Consider the following 15,745-nt stretch of genomic DNA (forward strand, 5'->3'; position numbering starts at 1 on the left):
AAATAAAAACTGTTCTTATCCCTATGGACAACTGGCCTGCATTTCTTACTGGCTGCTGTTATATCCATTTCTGTTTTATTCTTTATCACGTATACTGTATAATTTTTTAGTGTTAACATTTATTAGAAAGGTTTTTTGTTATTTTATTTTTTTTAAACTTAGACAATGAAAACTAAAAGTTTTCAGAAGAAGGTTTTGCTGGGAGTCAGTCCAGTTGGACGGGCTTATCATGATTTGGCCCAGCTGGGGAGTGTTGTGTCTGCTGGGAGGGGTATAAAGCACAGGTCCTTTTCTTTCCTTCCATAGTGCTGTCTGGGGTCAGGATGGCTTTGGAAATTTGGGTGCTGGTGGTGTTGGTTTGTGGGCCAGTATTTGGTGGCGCTCCGGTGAGGCAGCAGCGCCAGGCAGATTGGTGGCGGCATTACCAGAGACCCATCCCTGCTCAAGGCTCTCCTAGAGGGTCCAATAGAGAGAGTGTTGTTCGCCCGCTGGTGGGACTGGGCTCTCTCAGAGGTAGCACCCAGTATAGGAGAGGACCCAGTAATTTGTTTAGCGGGGCCCTTCCCCGACAGCTAGAGCAGGAGCCCGCCAGTTCCCCCATCCGCATCCAATGTACAGAGGACACCATTGAGGTAATGGTTAACAGGGACTTCTATGAAAATGGTATATTGGTGCAACCCTCGGAGCTGAGCCTAGGAACCCAGTCCTGTGAGCCCAGTAAGAGTAATGACACCACTGTTCACTTCTCCAACAACCTCCAGGACTGTGGCAACACTTTACAGGTGAGTGATGTTGGCTTCTGTTTGTTTGAGCCAGTTTGACTACCATTTATTTTATCTATTTACACTCTTTTCCCAGGACTATAGAACAAATTGCCCTGTCCTCCAGCCCATACCTAAAACCAGGAGGTGTTCTGTAGTCTGCAGCAGGTAGTTGGGAGCCATAGCTGTATTAAAAGACTGAGCATGTGCAGCAAAGAAGGGGAATTTGACTTTAGGCAGGAGGTGTGTGTGTGTGTGTGTGTGTGTGTGTGTGTGTGTGTGTGTGTGTGTGTCCGCTCAACCTTCACTAAATGAGCATTAGCCATTACAAGTGGTGGGGGGAGAGGGCTGGGGCGCAGCAGGAGACCTACAATACTAATATACTTGCTGGCTCACAACATCCTGCCTTAGTACTCCTCTCAACAGCCCTGATGCCAGCAATATCACAATACCTTGTTGAGATGTCAGCTCACTCCTCCTTACTGGGTACCAGTCTGGAGGAGTGGGCTTTCTGAGCCTATTTGTATGCAGACCACTCTGGCTAACGTCCACATGTGGTAATGAGCACCATGATTGTAACCGTGTAAAGCCAATTAACGACGAGGCCAGCCAAGGATGGTCCTCTTGTCTACTGTCCTAGATCTACTGGGACAGTCCCTCATCTTGGCCATCTGTCCTGTAGGTGCTGCATCCTGGGTGATGTCTGGGATCAAGGCATCCACCTTTCTGAAGCTCCTTCTGCCTGGCAAAGCCATGTGGATGGACATTACTCAGACACTGCAGCATATTGTATGCCATGTTTACTGTCGCTACCACTGCCTGCATTGTGGGTGTGTGCTGGGGGCTATTGGTGCATCCAATGACTACCGCCCCCCCCCCCCTGTCCTTTCCCCAATGCTGGGGGCATTACTGGTGCATCCAGTGACCCCTGTCCCTGTCCCGGGAATTACTCTTGACCCACTGCTCTTCCATGCACCACCTAGGCCAGATATTGTCTAAAACAAAGCAAATGTGGGCTGGGGGGGGCACATGCCACACTAAACACTGAAGTAATGCCCATACTCTCGTTAGGTGGTTAGTGTTGCACACCATGTTTTTGTTCTCCAGGCCTTCAGTGTGTCCCTCCCCAAATTTTTCAGCCAGGAAATTAGGCAGGCTCTCTGACTTTCTGCAGTGTGAAGTGCAGTGAAATTGGCAATTTCAGAGGACCCTATACAACTGCAAACTGAGTGTCGGTGTTCTGGCATATAGTGTCCGCCCCGTACTGCGCAGGCGCGGCGCTTGTGCAGTACAGAAGGAGATTCGGAAAAATCTCCGAAGATTGACAGCGCCGTGAGTGGAGGTGCCAGCCCCACCATCCAAGTGGACGTAGGGCTGCAAATATTAGAGGGCCCCTCGCGGGCTCGCCACGCTTCGGGCACGGCCTTGCTGCGCTCGGCTCTTTTTATTCCAACTCTATGTCCACTTAGATGGTGGGGCTAGAACCTGGACTCGCGGCGCAGGCGCTGTTCATCTTCGGCTATTTTCGGAATCGGTGTGTACTGTGCATGCGCAGTACACAGTGGACACTATCCGATGGGGGACTCGATGTGATAGTAGGACACCGGTTCACACTAGTGCGATGCGAGGACCCTGCGAATCAAGTGTGGGTTCCTGAATCGCACAGTGGTTCACACTAAGCTCTGTAAACTGCTGCGGGGGTTAGTGTAAAGTTAACGCCCCCAGATTATTCCGCAGGTCGCAGTGCAACCTGTGAAAGGGTGCTGGAATCGGATCGCATAAGTGTGAACACCCATGTGATCTGATTCCAGTGAGGACCAAAAAGTCCTGCACCATTTTGGTGCAAATGTGATGCGGTTTCAGCCATAAAAACTGGCTGAAATCGCATCACATGTAATCTGAACAGCAATGCAAATCACATACGATGTCTGTCATCGCACTAGTGTGAACTGGGCCTGAGAGAGGTCAGATTGATTTGGCCTGATACATACCTGTTCAGAGTTTCATGTAATCGATCAGCATGATTGCCAGTTGGGCAGCTTTTTTTTTTTTTTTTTTTTTTTCAGGCGTTGAGTTTCATAATGGCTTAAATATTGGTTTATGTGGAGAGATTGCATGCACAGCTTCTCTCACGGCTTCTGTTGGCTGCACTAGGAAATTATTCCTTTTAATTCAGGTCTCCAGCCAGTGGCGGGCCGTCCATCAGGGGCGCTGGATGCATGGTTTCTGTGTCACATGATTAAAGCCAGAGGCTCTGATGGGCTTCAAAAAAGGCTCAGGGCAAAGGGCACTGTGCACCAATAGTGACTGAATATTGGCTATTGTCACACTGATTCTCCTTCTGGCCAATCCTGAAACAGGTCGTGAGACCCATTTCCCAATAGGATTGCCTCTTCAGCCAATTGGCTGCATAGGAGTAGACGCAGAGTAAGAAGATGCTGCCTGCAGGACGTAGATAGGGGTAAGTGTGGGGACAGACCGGGTGGGACTTCTGCCCCCCCCCCCCCCAAAAAAAAACACTAACTGCTGCCTTTGTCTCTAGGCAGATGCAAAACTCATGTTCATTTACAGGCTGGGGACCTGTGTAGCAGCGGCCCCTGAAGAGCATGCGCTATGTGGTTTTTCTATAATTAAAGTTGCCCAAACTGCAGTTTGGTTTGGGTGTAATTGGCTAAATTGGGCCTCAGCATCAGTCTGACTAGACTGTGAGATGTTCAGCCTGGCCACAGGGGGCACTGTCTCTTCTGGCAGGCATGGAACTGCGGTTTGGTCAGGCACTTAAGTTGCTCTCTGAGCCCGCCCAGTGGGAGGGGTGCTTCTCGCTGTGCTTCTGGGAGAGGGTACATAAGATGTGGATGTCACATGGTTTGGGGTTCCGGTCCAGTATGATGTGCTGATTTCTTGGTCCTGGTCCTCCTGACCACCCCCCAGGAAGGCTATGGTGCGGATCCATCCGACTTTAATGTCTTGGAGCTGGCTAGCCCAAAGCAAGGAAACAAAAAGGATTCTGAGGTGGAGGGGTGCTGTCTCTGGTTCGGGAGAGACCCAGTGTACTACGAGCATTCCAGGGGAGGACTCTTGAGGAGAACATCGCGTACGGATTTGTTTTCTTAGTAAGAGCCTGCAAGGACTGAAGTAACCGAGAGAATTCGGTCTTGTTCCTGAGTAAGGACCAAGTTGGCTGCTAGGCCTTGTGAGAGAGGGACTGTCCGACCTGAGTGATAATCCAGCTGCGAACGGTTATTCTCTGGATGCAGTCAAAGCAAGAGTTCTTTAACGTTTTTGGACTTTGACACTAAGAGTACCTGAACTTTCCTTTCCAACCCTCTGATCCCAAGTTGAAAGACTGTTCAGTTGACTGAGTTTTGTTTATAAAATCCATTCAAGTGGATCTATTGTCAGTCTCAAGTTAGTGGGCCATCTACCACGGGACATCCCCCCCCCCCCCCCCCCTAGACGTGCAACAAGAACAGAGGGTAACGGTGAGCCCAAAAATAACCAGCAGCTCCTTCGGGGGTCAGTGCTACACCTGTAAATGACTGTCCCATCAATTTTATTTAATGCATGTTAAATTAAGTGTCTTGGGGGGGGGGGGGGCCTTTGCTCCCATTGTGAGACCCTTTGCTCCCATTGTGAGACCCTTTATTATGGTCCTGCAGCTGGCCACCTTCTTATCATCTTGGGGTCTCCCCACAGTGGTAAAATGCCAGAGCCAAGTGCAACCCTGGTAGTTCTGCCACTGGTGTTAGTAGTTTAGTGTGTGTGTGTTGGTTTTAACCACTTGCACACCCTTCCTGCCCAGGCAATTTTTCAGCTTTCAGCACTTTGACAATAGCAATTGTCGTACTACACTGTACCCAAACAATTTTTTTTATTTTTTTATTTTCTTCACACAAGTAGCGGTTTCTTTTGTTGGTATTTAACCACTTCCCACCCGGCCAATGCACATATACGGCCGGGTGGGAGCCGTCTACTTCTGATAGGACGTTCAGGAATGTCCATCAGAAGGAGCGGGATCGCGCGCATGCCCGCGCAGCGGCGCAATCCCGATGCGCCCGTGTCACCCAGACACGGTGCATCTCAGATCGGCAGGAGGGCTCTGTGATTGGCCCTCCTGATCACATGACGACCGTGTCCAATCACGGCCGTCATGTGATGTAAACAAACAGCCGGTTGCTAGGCAATCGGCTCCTCCTCTCCTCACACAGAAGTGATCGCTGAGGAGAGCAGATGGCTGCAGCCGGCTGATCAGTGAGTATGAGCTGTTTTTTACAGCTTTTTACTCACTGGTCACCAGTCTAGTGTAAACACAAATCGCCACACAGTGTAAACACACCACACAGTATAAACACAATGTCCCCACACATGTCCCCAAAACATGCATGTCCCCCACATATGTCCCACTAAAATCACATGTCCCAATGATTATCTGCACACATGTGCATGCGTACATATGTCCGTGATCACACAAACCAATTATTATACATTTAACGGAATTTTTTTTTACCAAAAACATGTAGCAGAATACATTTTGGCTTAAATTTATGACAAAATTTGATTTTATTTGATTTCTTTTAAAATAGAAAAAAGAAAATATTGTTTTCCAAATTTCCGATTTTTTTTTTATTTATTTTTTTTGCGCTTATATCGCAAAAAATAAAAAATGGAGTCGTGAATAAATACCACCAAAATAAAGCTCTATTTGTGTGAACAAAATGATAAAAATTTTATTTGGGTACAGTGTAGCATGACCGCGCAATTGTCACTGAAAGCGCTAGAGCGATGAAGGCTGAAAATTGGGCTGGGAAGGAAGGGGGCGAAAGTGCCCTGTATTGAAATGGTTAATCACTGCTGGGTTTTATTTTTTTTACAAAAGGTCAACAATTTTGAAGGGGGGGGGTGCTTACCTGTAGGTCCAAGAAGTATCTCCTAAACCTACACTGTTTAGGAGATATTTGCAAATGACAGGCACCGTTGTCTACTGCACATGCGCTGTAGACAGCAGCGCACTAAGCATGCCGCTAACAATCATGCAGTTAGTGCCGGCGCATGCGCAGGGGTGACATCATCATGGCTCCAGACAGTCGCATCGCTGCAGTCGTGATACCCGGAAGTCTCTCTGGGTATCATGGTGGCGTTGGACGACTAGGGGGGCTTCCATCTCAGGTAAGTTATGCATACTAGCTCATGTCTGTGCCTTGCAGGCCTTATTTTTATTAAGGCTTTATTTCCTCTTGAACTGGTGGGCATGGATAGGAGTTATTGATGGGCAGAACTGACTAGCATCACTGACTTTTTTTTTTTTTTTCTCTTTAGTGAGGAGATGCTGCTGATTTGCTCTCCTCTTACTTTGTCAGTGTGCGAAGAGCTGATTACCGGCACTTAACATGTGACCAGCGGTTATTGCACACAGCCGATCACATGGTTAACTGCTTCAGCACCAGAAGATTCTACCCCCCCCCCCTTCCTGACCAGAGCACTTTTTGCAATTCCACACTGCGTCTCTTTAACTGACAATTGCACAGTCGTACAACGTTGCACCCAAACAAAATGGACACCCCCTCCACAAATGGAGCTTTCTTTTGGTAGCATTTGATCACCACCTGTGGCTTTTTATATTTGCGCTATAAACAAAATCGAGGGGGGGGGGGGGAGACAACAGATCGCTGTTCATACTCTGTATGCACACGCCCCCTAGTGGCCACAGGGCGAAGTGATGTGGACACAGCTGTTTACAGAGATTGGGGCTGTGCTGTGTTCTAGCGGGTGCGGGTGCATGAGCAGGCGTTCTGGGATGAGAGCTGCACCGCTCTGCTGTCATGTGACAGTGGGCGGGCAGTAGGCAGTTAATGGAATCAGTGTTGGGTACCAATCACTGACTTTCTAGTCATTAAAGGGGCTGGTAAACTATACATCCTTCAGCAGGAAGGGGAAACCTGGCAGTGCTGTGGGGTAGGCAAGGGAAGGATACAGGAGCCCCAGGACAGGTGGTGGGAGCAGCATGTGGAGGAGACGCTGCCCTCTTGCAGCCGCTGAATGTCTGCAGGAGAAGAGGGTTTGGTGGCTCCATGAAGGGATCAGTTCCTCTACATGCCGCTGCCCTCCACCTATACAGGGGTGCTGCATGGGCTCCCTGGAGCAACCCATCTCAAAGTGGGAGGTGTTCAAGTTATCAGCAATCTCTAAGCCATGTAACTGAGGTGTGTAACGTACAGTACAAGAATTCTGCTGGGGGGGGATGTTTTTTGCACTTATAGAAACTGCTTGACAAATGAAAGGAGCAACTTTTTATATATATATATATATATATATATATATATATATATATATATATATATATATATATATATATATATATATATATATATATATATATATATATATATATATATATATATATATATATATATATATATATATATATATATATATATATTATATATTATTTATTTTTTTTTTTTGCATAATCTAATTTCAACAGGTGACCAAGGACTACTTGATCTACTCCAGCATCCTGACCTACAGTCCCTTGGCTAATGAGGTCATCATCCGTTCTAGCCCAGCTGTGGTTCCAATCAAATGCATTTTTTCAAGGCAAGTTCATTCGATAAATAAGGGGATATAATTCTGGTGACCTTTTGGTACGAGGTCTAGAAGAGCAATGTTTCTAGTGGCAAAGAATTTTACATTTGAGGCACCTACCTGGAAGTAAAACTAAATCCATTAACTGTCCTATTTCTAAAACTGGTTTGGCTGCTGTGGGGACGTGCAGCAGTAATCCCTTGACTCTTAAGGCCCATACACACGATCAGACTTTTTGACAACAAACATGCAAATTGTCTGTTTTGGAGCAACATCCGACCGTGTGTGCGCTCCATCGGACAAACTTTTTTTTTTTTTGGTTTTCATCAGACTTTTGTTGGCTGTGCAAATGGACAAACTTTCTGGCAACAAAAGTCCGATGGAGCAAAGTCTGATCGTGTGTACAAAAAACCATAGGTCTTTAGTACAAAGTACAAACAGGCATGCTCAGAACCAATGCAAAAGATCAGACAATACAGAATTTGACCAAAGGTGGCGGTAAAGAGCAGAAAAACCACATGATTTGGTGAAGGTTGGCTGAAAAAGTCCTGCTGTGTGTATGCAATAAAAGTTCAGGGCCGACGCCCTTTGTACAAAAATCCAAGGGAAAGTTTGTACAAAGTCCTATCGTGTGTATGAGTTTTTAGATGCACCAACAGAACTGTGTTGTAATAAAGTCCAAACAAGCACAACCCAACTAGGTGCACTCGCAGAATGTTGTAGAAAACAGTGTAACAGCAGGTTGTTAGGTGATCCAACACCATCTCAAGGGATAAAATGCAGCCTGGCCAGTCTGTGCCCATACTGAGGTTTCCAGGAAGGATGGTGTGTCCATGTGCTGTCCCTACCCACACGTGAAATGTGCATCAAGCCCTGGAGCCAGGGTCTTAAATATAATCTTCCTGACCCAAAATGGCCATATGGGTCACATAGAGGATCAGCATTCAATCGGATGGCTTCCCCAGTGACCCAGGAAACCATAAAAGAACCATGTTCATCTGGACTTCCCTCTGCAATTGGGCGCCACCTGCAGTGGAGAATTTAGACTGCACCTGCCTAAAAGCATGTAGTTTGACCTGACTTCTTAAAGTCTGTGTGTCTGTCTGTTTTTTTTTTTTTTTTTTGTGTTCTAACATGTCATACTTGCCTCCACTGTGCAGTTCTTTTTGCAGAGTGGCCCTTATCTACCTCTTATAGGGTCCCTCAGCAGCAGTGGTGGCTCCTCCCTGCATCGTGTGTCCACATTGCAGAAGCGCTCTCCTTAGTGGACACCCATCATTGGCTTTGACAGCAGCACAGCCATTGGCTCCTGCTGCTGTCAATCTATCCAGTCAGGACACAAGATACCAGCTACAGATGGCATGCTCATTACTGGACAGAGGATGACAGCATTCAGGTAAGAAAAAAAGGGGGGCAGGGGATTGGGGTTTGCAGCACCAAGTTTTTCACCTTATCTAATGCAGGGAGGAGCCGAGGGACCCCAAAAGACCAGGATTGGAGCCACTCTGTGCAATATGAGCTGCACAGTGGGAGGAAAGTGTGCTTTTTTATTTTATATTTTTTTCTTGCGGGTGTGCTCCCAAATTCAGTGTCCATAGATGCCAACCCCCCCCACCCCCCCCCCCCCCACGGCCACGTCATTGTATTTGCTTGACAGCAGTGGGAGCCAATGGCTGCACTGCTTTCAATCTATCCAATAAACAGCTGAGAACCCCTAGCCAAGAGATGGCACACTCCTGTGGGACAAGTTCAGGTAAGTAAAACGGGGGGGGGGGGGGGGGGTGCCAGGATGCATTGAGGTGAAAAAGCACTTGCCTTTACAACCCCTTTAATGCATTAAGGTGGAAAAAAATGAGGGTTTATAACCCCTTTAAAAGTAAATCCTAGAACTAAAATGTGTCTTCTCAATCCATTGTACTTGAGGTTTCAAAACATGATCTGACCTCTCAGACTTGGCATTTTTGCAGATATGGCAATGTGAGCAGTAAGGCCATCGTGCCAACCTGGTCTCCATTCAGCACCACAGTATCCTCCCACGAAAAGCTGTTCTTTTCCCTGCATCTGATGAATGGTAAGTGAAGAGTATTTCATAAAGTGCAATATTTTTGAATGGTTTCTAATCCTCTTTTGTTGGGTCCACAGAGGACTGGAGTGTCCCCAGGAGTTCTTCTGTCTTCCAGTTGGGCCAGAGCTTAAACATTGAGGCCTCTGTAGACATTCAGAACCACATCAGCCTAATCTTGTTTGTTGATTCCTGTGTGGCCACCATATCGCTTGATCCCAACTCTACTCCTCGCTATGAACTCATTGCAGACAATGGGTATGTTCTTCATTCAGGAAAGGCTGCTAACGAGGCTCCACCTTGAACTATAACAGAACTATGTTTTGTAGGTGCTTTGTGGATGCCATGAGGGATGATACATCTTCAGCCTTCAGGTCTCCAAGGATCCAGCCGGACAAGCTGCAGTTCACCATTGAAGCTTTCCGCTTCTGGGAAGTAGAGGAGTCTGTAGTAAGGACTTGGCTTTACCATCTTAATTTTTATTTTTTTTATAATAGTTCTGTGCTTAAAACAAATTTTATTTTTCAGATTTATATTACTTGCAATTTGAGAGCAGTGTCTGCCTCCCAAGCCCCCAACGCTGTGAACAAAGCTTGCTCTTATAACAGAGGCAGCAACAGGTGAGAATCATGTTTGGTGTAGCACAACACCATTGCCTTGCATGCAATTTTCAAGCTGAGTTTTGCCGTGCCAAGATCAGATCTACGCTTTTATACCCTTCATCTTTCTGGTACACTTAATGGATTAAAGCGATATTAAGCTTCAATATAATATAATTTTATTTTTCTAACAATTCTTGGATGTGGTGGGCTTCTTAATCTGGTGATCTAGTTTACGTTTGTCCCCAAGTATGCCGTAGCAAAAATGACAGCTTTATGCTGCTCACACACTATAGATTTCCACTAACTTTCTGTGCACAAAGGAGTGTAAGAACACATCTGGCCATCCTCCCAGCTCTCCTATGTTCTCTAAGTTTGCCATCAAACACTGAAAGCTATGCAAGCTGTTCGCGAACATCCTACCAACCAATGTCTTAGGTTGCTAAGGGTGGGTCGGGTCGGTGGCTTGCAAAGCTTTTAGACAGAACATGGAGAGCTGAGGATGCTGGATGTGATCTCTTGCTCCTTTTTGTATACAGAAGGTAACAGCAGAAATCTATAATTGGTCAGTACCAGGCTGTGTAATTTGGCTGTGGCACCCCTGGCCCCACACTGCCACCAATTGCATGTATGTTTGTGCCCACTAAAATGCATAGTACTGCAGTACTATGAATTTTGGTGGGGCTCAATTTAAAAAATGCCTGCACTTCTATGCCAAAAAAGCAGCCTAATAAAACTAAAAAAAAAAAAGTTGTGCTTTGGCGCACCTCCTTGTGTCCACGAGTCCTCAGACTGTGCCCCAGGATTGCGCATGGTTCTAAAAGGTGTCTTGACTGAAAATGTGAACGCTGTTCTAGCCAGCAAGTCCCCAAAAAATTATTTATAAATCTTTTTCTGCCAACGATAAGGAGGGCCTCCTTAGGGCAGTGTATGTGTCAGCAGGGCCGCTGATAGGGCAGTACAACCAGCCCTGTCGTACCAGGCCCCACCCCCATCGGCTCCACAGGGGGGGCTGGTCAGCTTTACAGTCAATTTCTGCAAATTAAAAACTAGAGCTTTCTAAACCTCACCCCCACTACTACTTGGAGGGGGGGGGGGGGGGTTGTAATTACATTTTGCTGGGCCCCGTCTGTTCTACAGAGGGTGAGTGCAGTGCTTGGACTATTTCTCCTTTTTCAGGTGCATGTACATAAAGCTTCCCCCGCATATTGCTCTGCTAGTTAAATAGACCTGGCTGCCCACTGCCTTCCCTGGCGGAGTGATAATACGAGGCTCCACTTAGCTGTGCCGACTGCCGAGACTGAGGTGAGGCGACAGACGGCTCGGTGAATGAGAGGGAGCAAGAACCTGGAGGACAGCGTGGCTGCACCTGCACTGCAGAGTGGAGAACAGCAGATAGAATCCTCACTGTCTCATGTAGGCTTACACACTGTCACACAACATGGCATGTCATGATTATCAGCATTATGATACTCATGCAGGCAGCACAGTCAACATGTGCTCTGTCATGGATCTGTCAGTGTCATATTGCTGTTTGGCGCTTACTTTGTTATTGCTGTATGCTGTTGCAGGGTTAAAGTTTGTAAAATACAGTACAGCCATCGGTTAACAAAGTCCACACCCATGTGACACTGACAGACCCAAGACAGAGCACATGCTGACTGTGCTACCTCTGTAATTTCCATAATTCTGATAATCGTAAGACTCTGTGAGATGCTACTTTACACTTTTAACTACTTCCTGTCCAGCAATTTACTGATACATTGCTGGATTGGAAGGGTGATATCTTCATGTCATGGCTGCAGCAATGAACAAGATATTATTTTTTTTTTAGCCCCAACAAGTCTGCACACAGTAAAAGTAATCTTAGTGGCTAAGAAGCCCCTGGATTACTTTTGCAGGCAGTGGAAGGGGGTTTCACATGCAATCAGGGGTCCCATTAAGGATGTGGGCAGCAACATCCAGTTCCTGGTACACAGTGAGAGGAGCTGATGTAATTCCTACTTGCATGGTCTCATATAAGCAAGTAATTACTGGCTTAAACATCTGATCAAATTGATCTTTGTTTGTTCAACTGCTTTTGGAGGCCAGAGGAGAGATTTGGGGTCTAATAGACCCTAGATCTCTCCAGAAAGATGACCTGTCACTGCCCTATGCTATCAGAAGGTATGTCGTTCATCCCTTCTGATAGCAATAAAAGATAGAAAAGGAAATTAAAGATACAGTGTACATTTGAAAACATTAAACTGTCTGTCACCCTGTACTCATGCACAACAATGAACATGTGTGCATATGTAAACAGTGAGAAATCTGCAGAGGTTGGGTCAGGTGAGGAGCCTTGGGGGGTTAAAGGGGGGGGGGGGTGCCATCAGGTAGGCTGTACAGGGGGTCCCATGATTTCTAACAGTGGCCCTGTGTCAGATACAAGAACCCGCAGCCCAGGACAGTATGTATAGAGGCTTGATTAAGCCCCAGTCCAGGTTCTCCTAATTCACCAGGCCCTTTAGGATCATCTTGAGTGAAAGGAGCCTGAAAGAACTTTGACATTTAAGATGTGGAAACGTAGGTGTCCCTTCAAAGTCCCTTCAAGTGTCCAAGCAATCCAACCTCATTTGAGGATGCAGGGACCAGGTGGCTTGCCGAGACCCTCTTGCGCAGTGCAGCAACTATGAGCCCAGCCTTGGCTTCGGCTTGTGTTGCAAGCAACACACATGGGTTGCAAACCTCTAAGTCCAAATCCCCTAAAAAAATGATTTAGGGATAAAAAGGAAGGGACAGTTAATAGGCATTGGGGGTTTGGCAAGGACAAGCAGAAGGAAGTCTGCAGACAAGGATACCAAGAGACATAAGGGTAGGGAGTTTGGCAGTCTCCACATCCTTCAGATTGGAGTTTCGGCAAGGGTTTTTTTTTTTTTTTTTTTTTTTTTTTTTCTCCTTAACTCAATGGGTCTCTCAGTGTCAGACACTGGCAGATCAGGGGGTCATAGTGCCAGTCCCAGCAGGACAATGCAGGCAGGGATATTATTCCCACATTTTAGTCCCAAAGCCTTCAAAAGTACTGACTTTGCTTTATTATAAGGAGGTTGACCACTTGCCGACCAGCCACCCTCATTATACTGTAGCAGGTCTAGCGCGAACCGTCATAGCTGTACATTGGCCCCTTTGGGCAGGATGGCAGGCACGTGGATTACTTCTAATGCTATACAAAACCTCCTTCCCCGGGGCGTCCCTTTACTGCTAAGGGCAGGCTTGCACTTTAACACAAACTCCTGAGCCTCCCCTGACTTTCAGCTATGGGGACCTCCCATAGTGGTTTAAAAGGGAGAATTGCACATGGTCTACCCAGCAGAGCCTCCTGCATATGCCAAACATTTGACACATCTGTTCTGTTTAAGGCTTATGCTGGGCCAAAAAACTCCTGCACATGGACTGTTCTGATATGAGCTTTTGTTCATGGTTTTTTTACCCCCCCCAGTATTGTCTAATACCTAATGTGTAGGTTTTTTTTTTTATTTTTTTTTTCTCTCCTGCAGCTGGTCACCAGTAGAAGGGTCTAGTAACATTTGTCAGTGCTGTGCCACCGGGGACTGTGGACAATTGCCCCAGGGCAGCAGTTTGGGGAATCTTGGAAGACCCAGGGGAGCTGGAAGACCAAGGGTAGTTGGAAGACCAAGAGACCATCAGAAGAGACATGTTGGTAAGCTCTTAAGTCTGTCAGAAGTAAAAAAAATTAGGCACAAGGTGCCTTAATTGGTTTGTCACTTGTGCTACAGTCTTCTCTATCGGCTTAAATCTTCCATCACTGCCTGTTCCTCCAACCCTTGCTCTGTTCCAGGTGGCCACTTGGAGATGCTCTTAAAATTTAATTCTAGCGTTAAAGCATGCAATAATTCTTTTCACTAACCCTCCAACTGGGTTGAGTCACTAAAGGCAAGTGGCCTTTGCAGCTGCCCTATGCAAGGACATTTGCCCAGAGCTTGGGGGCTCTGACAACTTCCAATCAAGTGCAAGTAAAATGCGTTTGAGTTTTTTTTTTTTTTTTTTTTTTTCCTGCATGTAATTGGGTATTCTTTGCGAAGTGTAGCTTCAGAGTTGGCTTTTTTACAGAGCTGTTGCAGATGCCCTTGCAGAGCGCAACTGCAGTAGTGTCTATTTGCCTTCAGTAAATCCACTCCAATGTGTCCCTTAGTGCTAATAAGGCTAGTTGTATGAACTACCATGTGCAATGGGGTTGGGTTTTTGTAGGTATACAAGGCTTTGACTCTTATTTCTAACATGTTTGACACTAGCTGGCCAGCAATAGTCTCCTGAATCTGGCATGTAACTTTGCAGGCCTAACAAATGAGCACCCCAAAATATTCTTAGAAATCAATATTGTCCCATACTTGTGTTTTGCCAGGTTCATTGCATGTCAAAAGGATGTCATTTGGGCTATAGTCATGGTTTTTAATATCTTGAGTCCCAGATGGGTGCAAAACATTCACTTAGTCCCCCCCCCCATTCATTGCTGGCCTGAAATTAATCGTTGTAATGACTTGCATACTTTTATTTTTTGCACTTTTAACTTGAATCAAATCTTTCTGTAGGTCATCATTCAGAGAAACATGGCCAGGCTATTCTTGGTCCACTCCTGATGATCAGCGCAGAAGATCACCCAGCCCCCAGAACAGGGCTCAGTCGTGTTTCCAGGACTGCTTCAGGGTCCCAGCCCTTGGAGAAGTGGGTGTTGGTGGCAGTGGCTTCTATCAGTCTGGTGGCTGTTCCTGCTGGTGTCGCTTGGATTGTAAAACTGCTGAACAAACGTTCTTGCAAAGCTGTAGAGAAATAAAGAGTTTAATTTTGACTTGTGTCCTAAATTGGTAATAGAGCAATAGCAGTTGGCTTACCAGATTTGGGTGGCTTCTGACATTGTCTAAGTGCCATCAATGTGCATACGATAATGCTTGAGACTTAAAAGAGTATCTGAAACCCAAGAACAAGCATACAAATCCATGAATGTGGTTGTGTTGGCATGGGGTTTTTTCTGATCCTGCCAGTAACATGCTTTTGCCCCAGGGTGACAACACTATCCCTTACTATATTGTATTTATGGAGGAGCAGTGCTGCCTTAAAAGCAGCATGTTAGGCCTATGGTACTTTAACTCCTTGTGCTAGTAGCAAAGATCAGGCTCGGAGTGGTGATGAAGGTGTTTGCACCGGCTGCTACTCACCACAGGAGACAGATGGGAATGTTGTGATCAGAGGTCTTGCCTTTAACCACCATCTTTGTGGTTAAAGTCAGCCATTTACTAAATAAGGAATCTTCTCTTAAAAAGAGGTGTTTATGGCTACTCTGGATTTAAGGGATGCATATCTGCATAGCCCATTAACCACTTCAATACCGGGCACTTAAACACCTTCCTGCCCAGACCAATTTTGAGCTTTCAGCGCTGTTGCACTTTGACAATTGCACGGTCATGCTACACTGTACCCAAATGAAATTTTTATCTTTTTTTTCCCCCACAAATAGAGCTTTCTTTTGGTGGTATTTGATCACCTCTACGGTTTTTATTTTTTTGCGCTACAAATAAAAAAAATACCAAAAATTTTGAGAATTTTTTTTTTTTTTTTTTTTTTTTTTTTGTTTCAAAACTTTGTAAATAAGTTTTCTCCTTCACTGATGGGCACTGATGGGGCTACACTGATGGGCACCAATGAAGTGGCATTGATGAACACTGATATGTGGCACGGATGGGCGGCAC

The 15,745-nt window shown here is 46.0% G+C and overlaps 1 protein-coding gene across 1 annotated transcript; it reads left to right on the forward strand.

Annotated features, from left to right (window-relative positions):
* Positions 1-318: 318 nt before the first annotated feature.
* LOC143963844 (zona pellucida sperm-binding protein 3-like) lies at positions 319-14,847 on the forward strand. The gene is made up of 8 exons (XM_077473582.1): positions 319-782; positions 7,243-7,355; positions 9,311-9,414; positions 9,486-9,663; positions 9,735-9,855; positions 9,934-10,025; positions 13,538-13,701; positions 14,591-14,847. The coding sequence occupies exons 1-8, from the start codon at positions 324-326 to the stop codon at positions 14,830-14,832; spliced, it is 1,473 nt and encodes a 490-aa protein (XP_077329708.1). The 5' UTR covers positions 319-323; the 3' UTR covers positions 14,833-14,847.
* Positions 14,848-15,745: the final 898 nt, after the last annotated feature.

Source organism: Lithobates pipiens, unplaced genomic scaffold (assembly GCF_037356315.1).
Source record: "Lithobates pipiens isolate NorthernLeopardFrog02 unplaced genomic scaffold, aLitPip1_a1.2 Scaffold_8, whole genome shotgun sequence".
NCBI lineage: Eukaryota > Metazoa > Chordata > Amphibia > Anura > Ranidae > Lithobates > Lithobates pipiens.

What these genes read in the sequence shown, in the direction of transcription:
- LOC143963844 (XM_077473582.1), top strand. Translation starts at nt 324, where the DNA reads ATGGCTTTGGAAATTTGGGTGCTGGTGGTGTTGGTTTGTGGGCCAGTA. An exon ending in ACTGTGGCAACACTTTACAG is followed by an intron (nt 783 to 7,242) that starts GTGAGTGATGTT and finishes TAATTTCAACAG; the next exon opens with GTGACCAAGGACTACTTGAT. An exon ending in GAACTCATTGCAGACAATGG is followed by an intron (nt 9,664 to 9,734) that starts GTATGTTCTTCA and finishes TATGTTTTGTAG; the next exon opens with GTGCTTTGTGGATGCCATGA.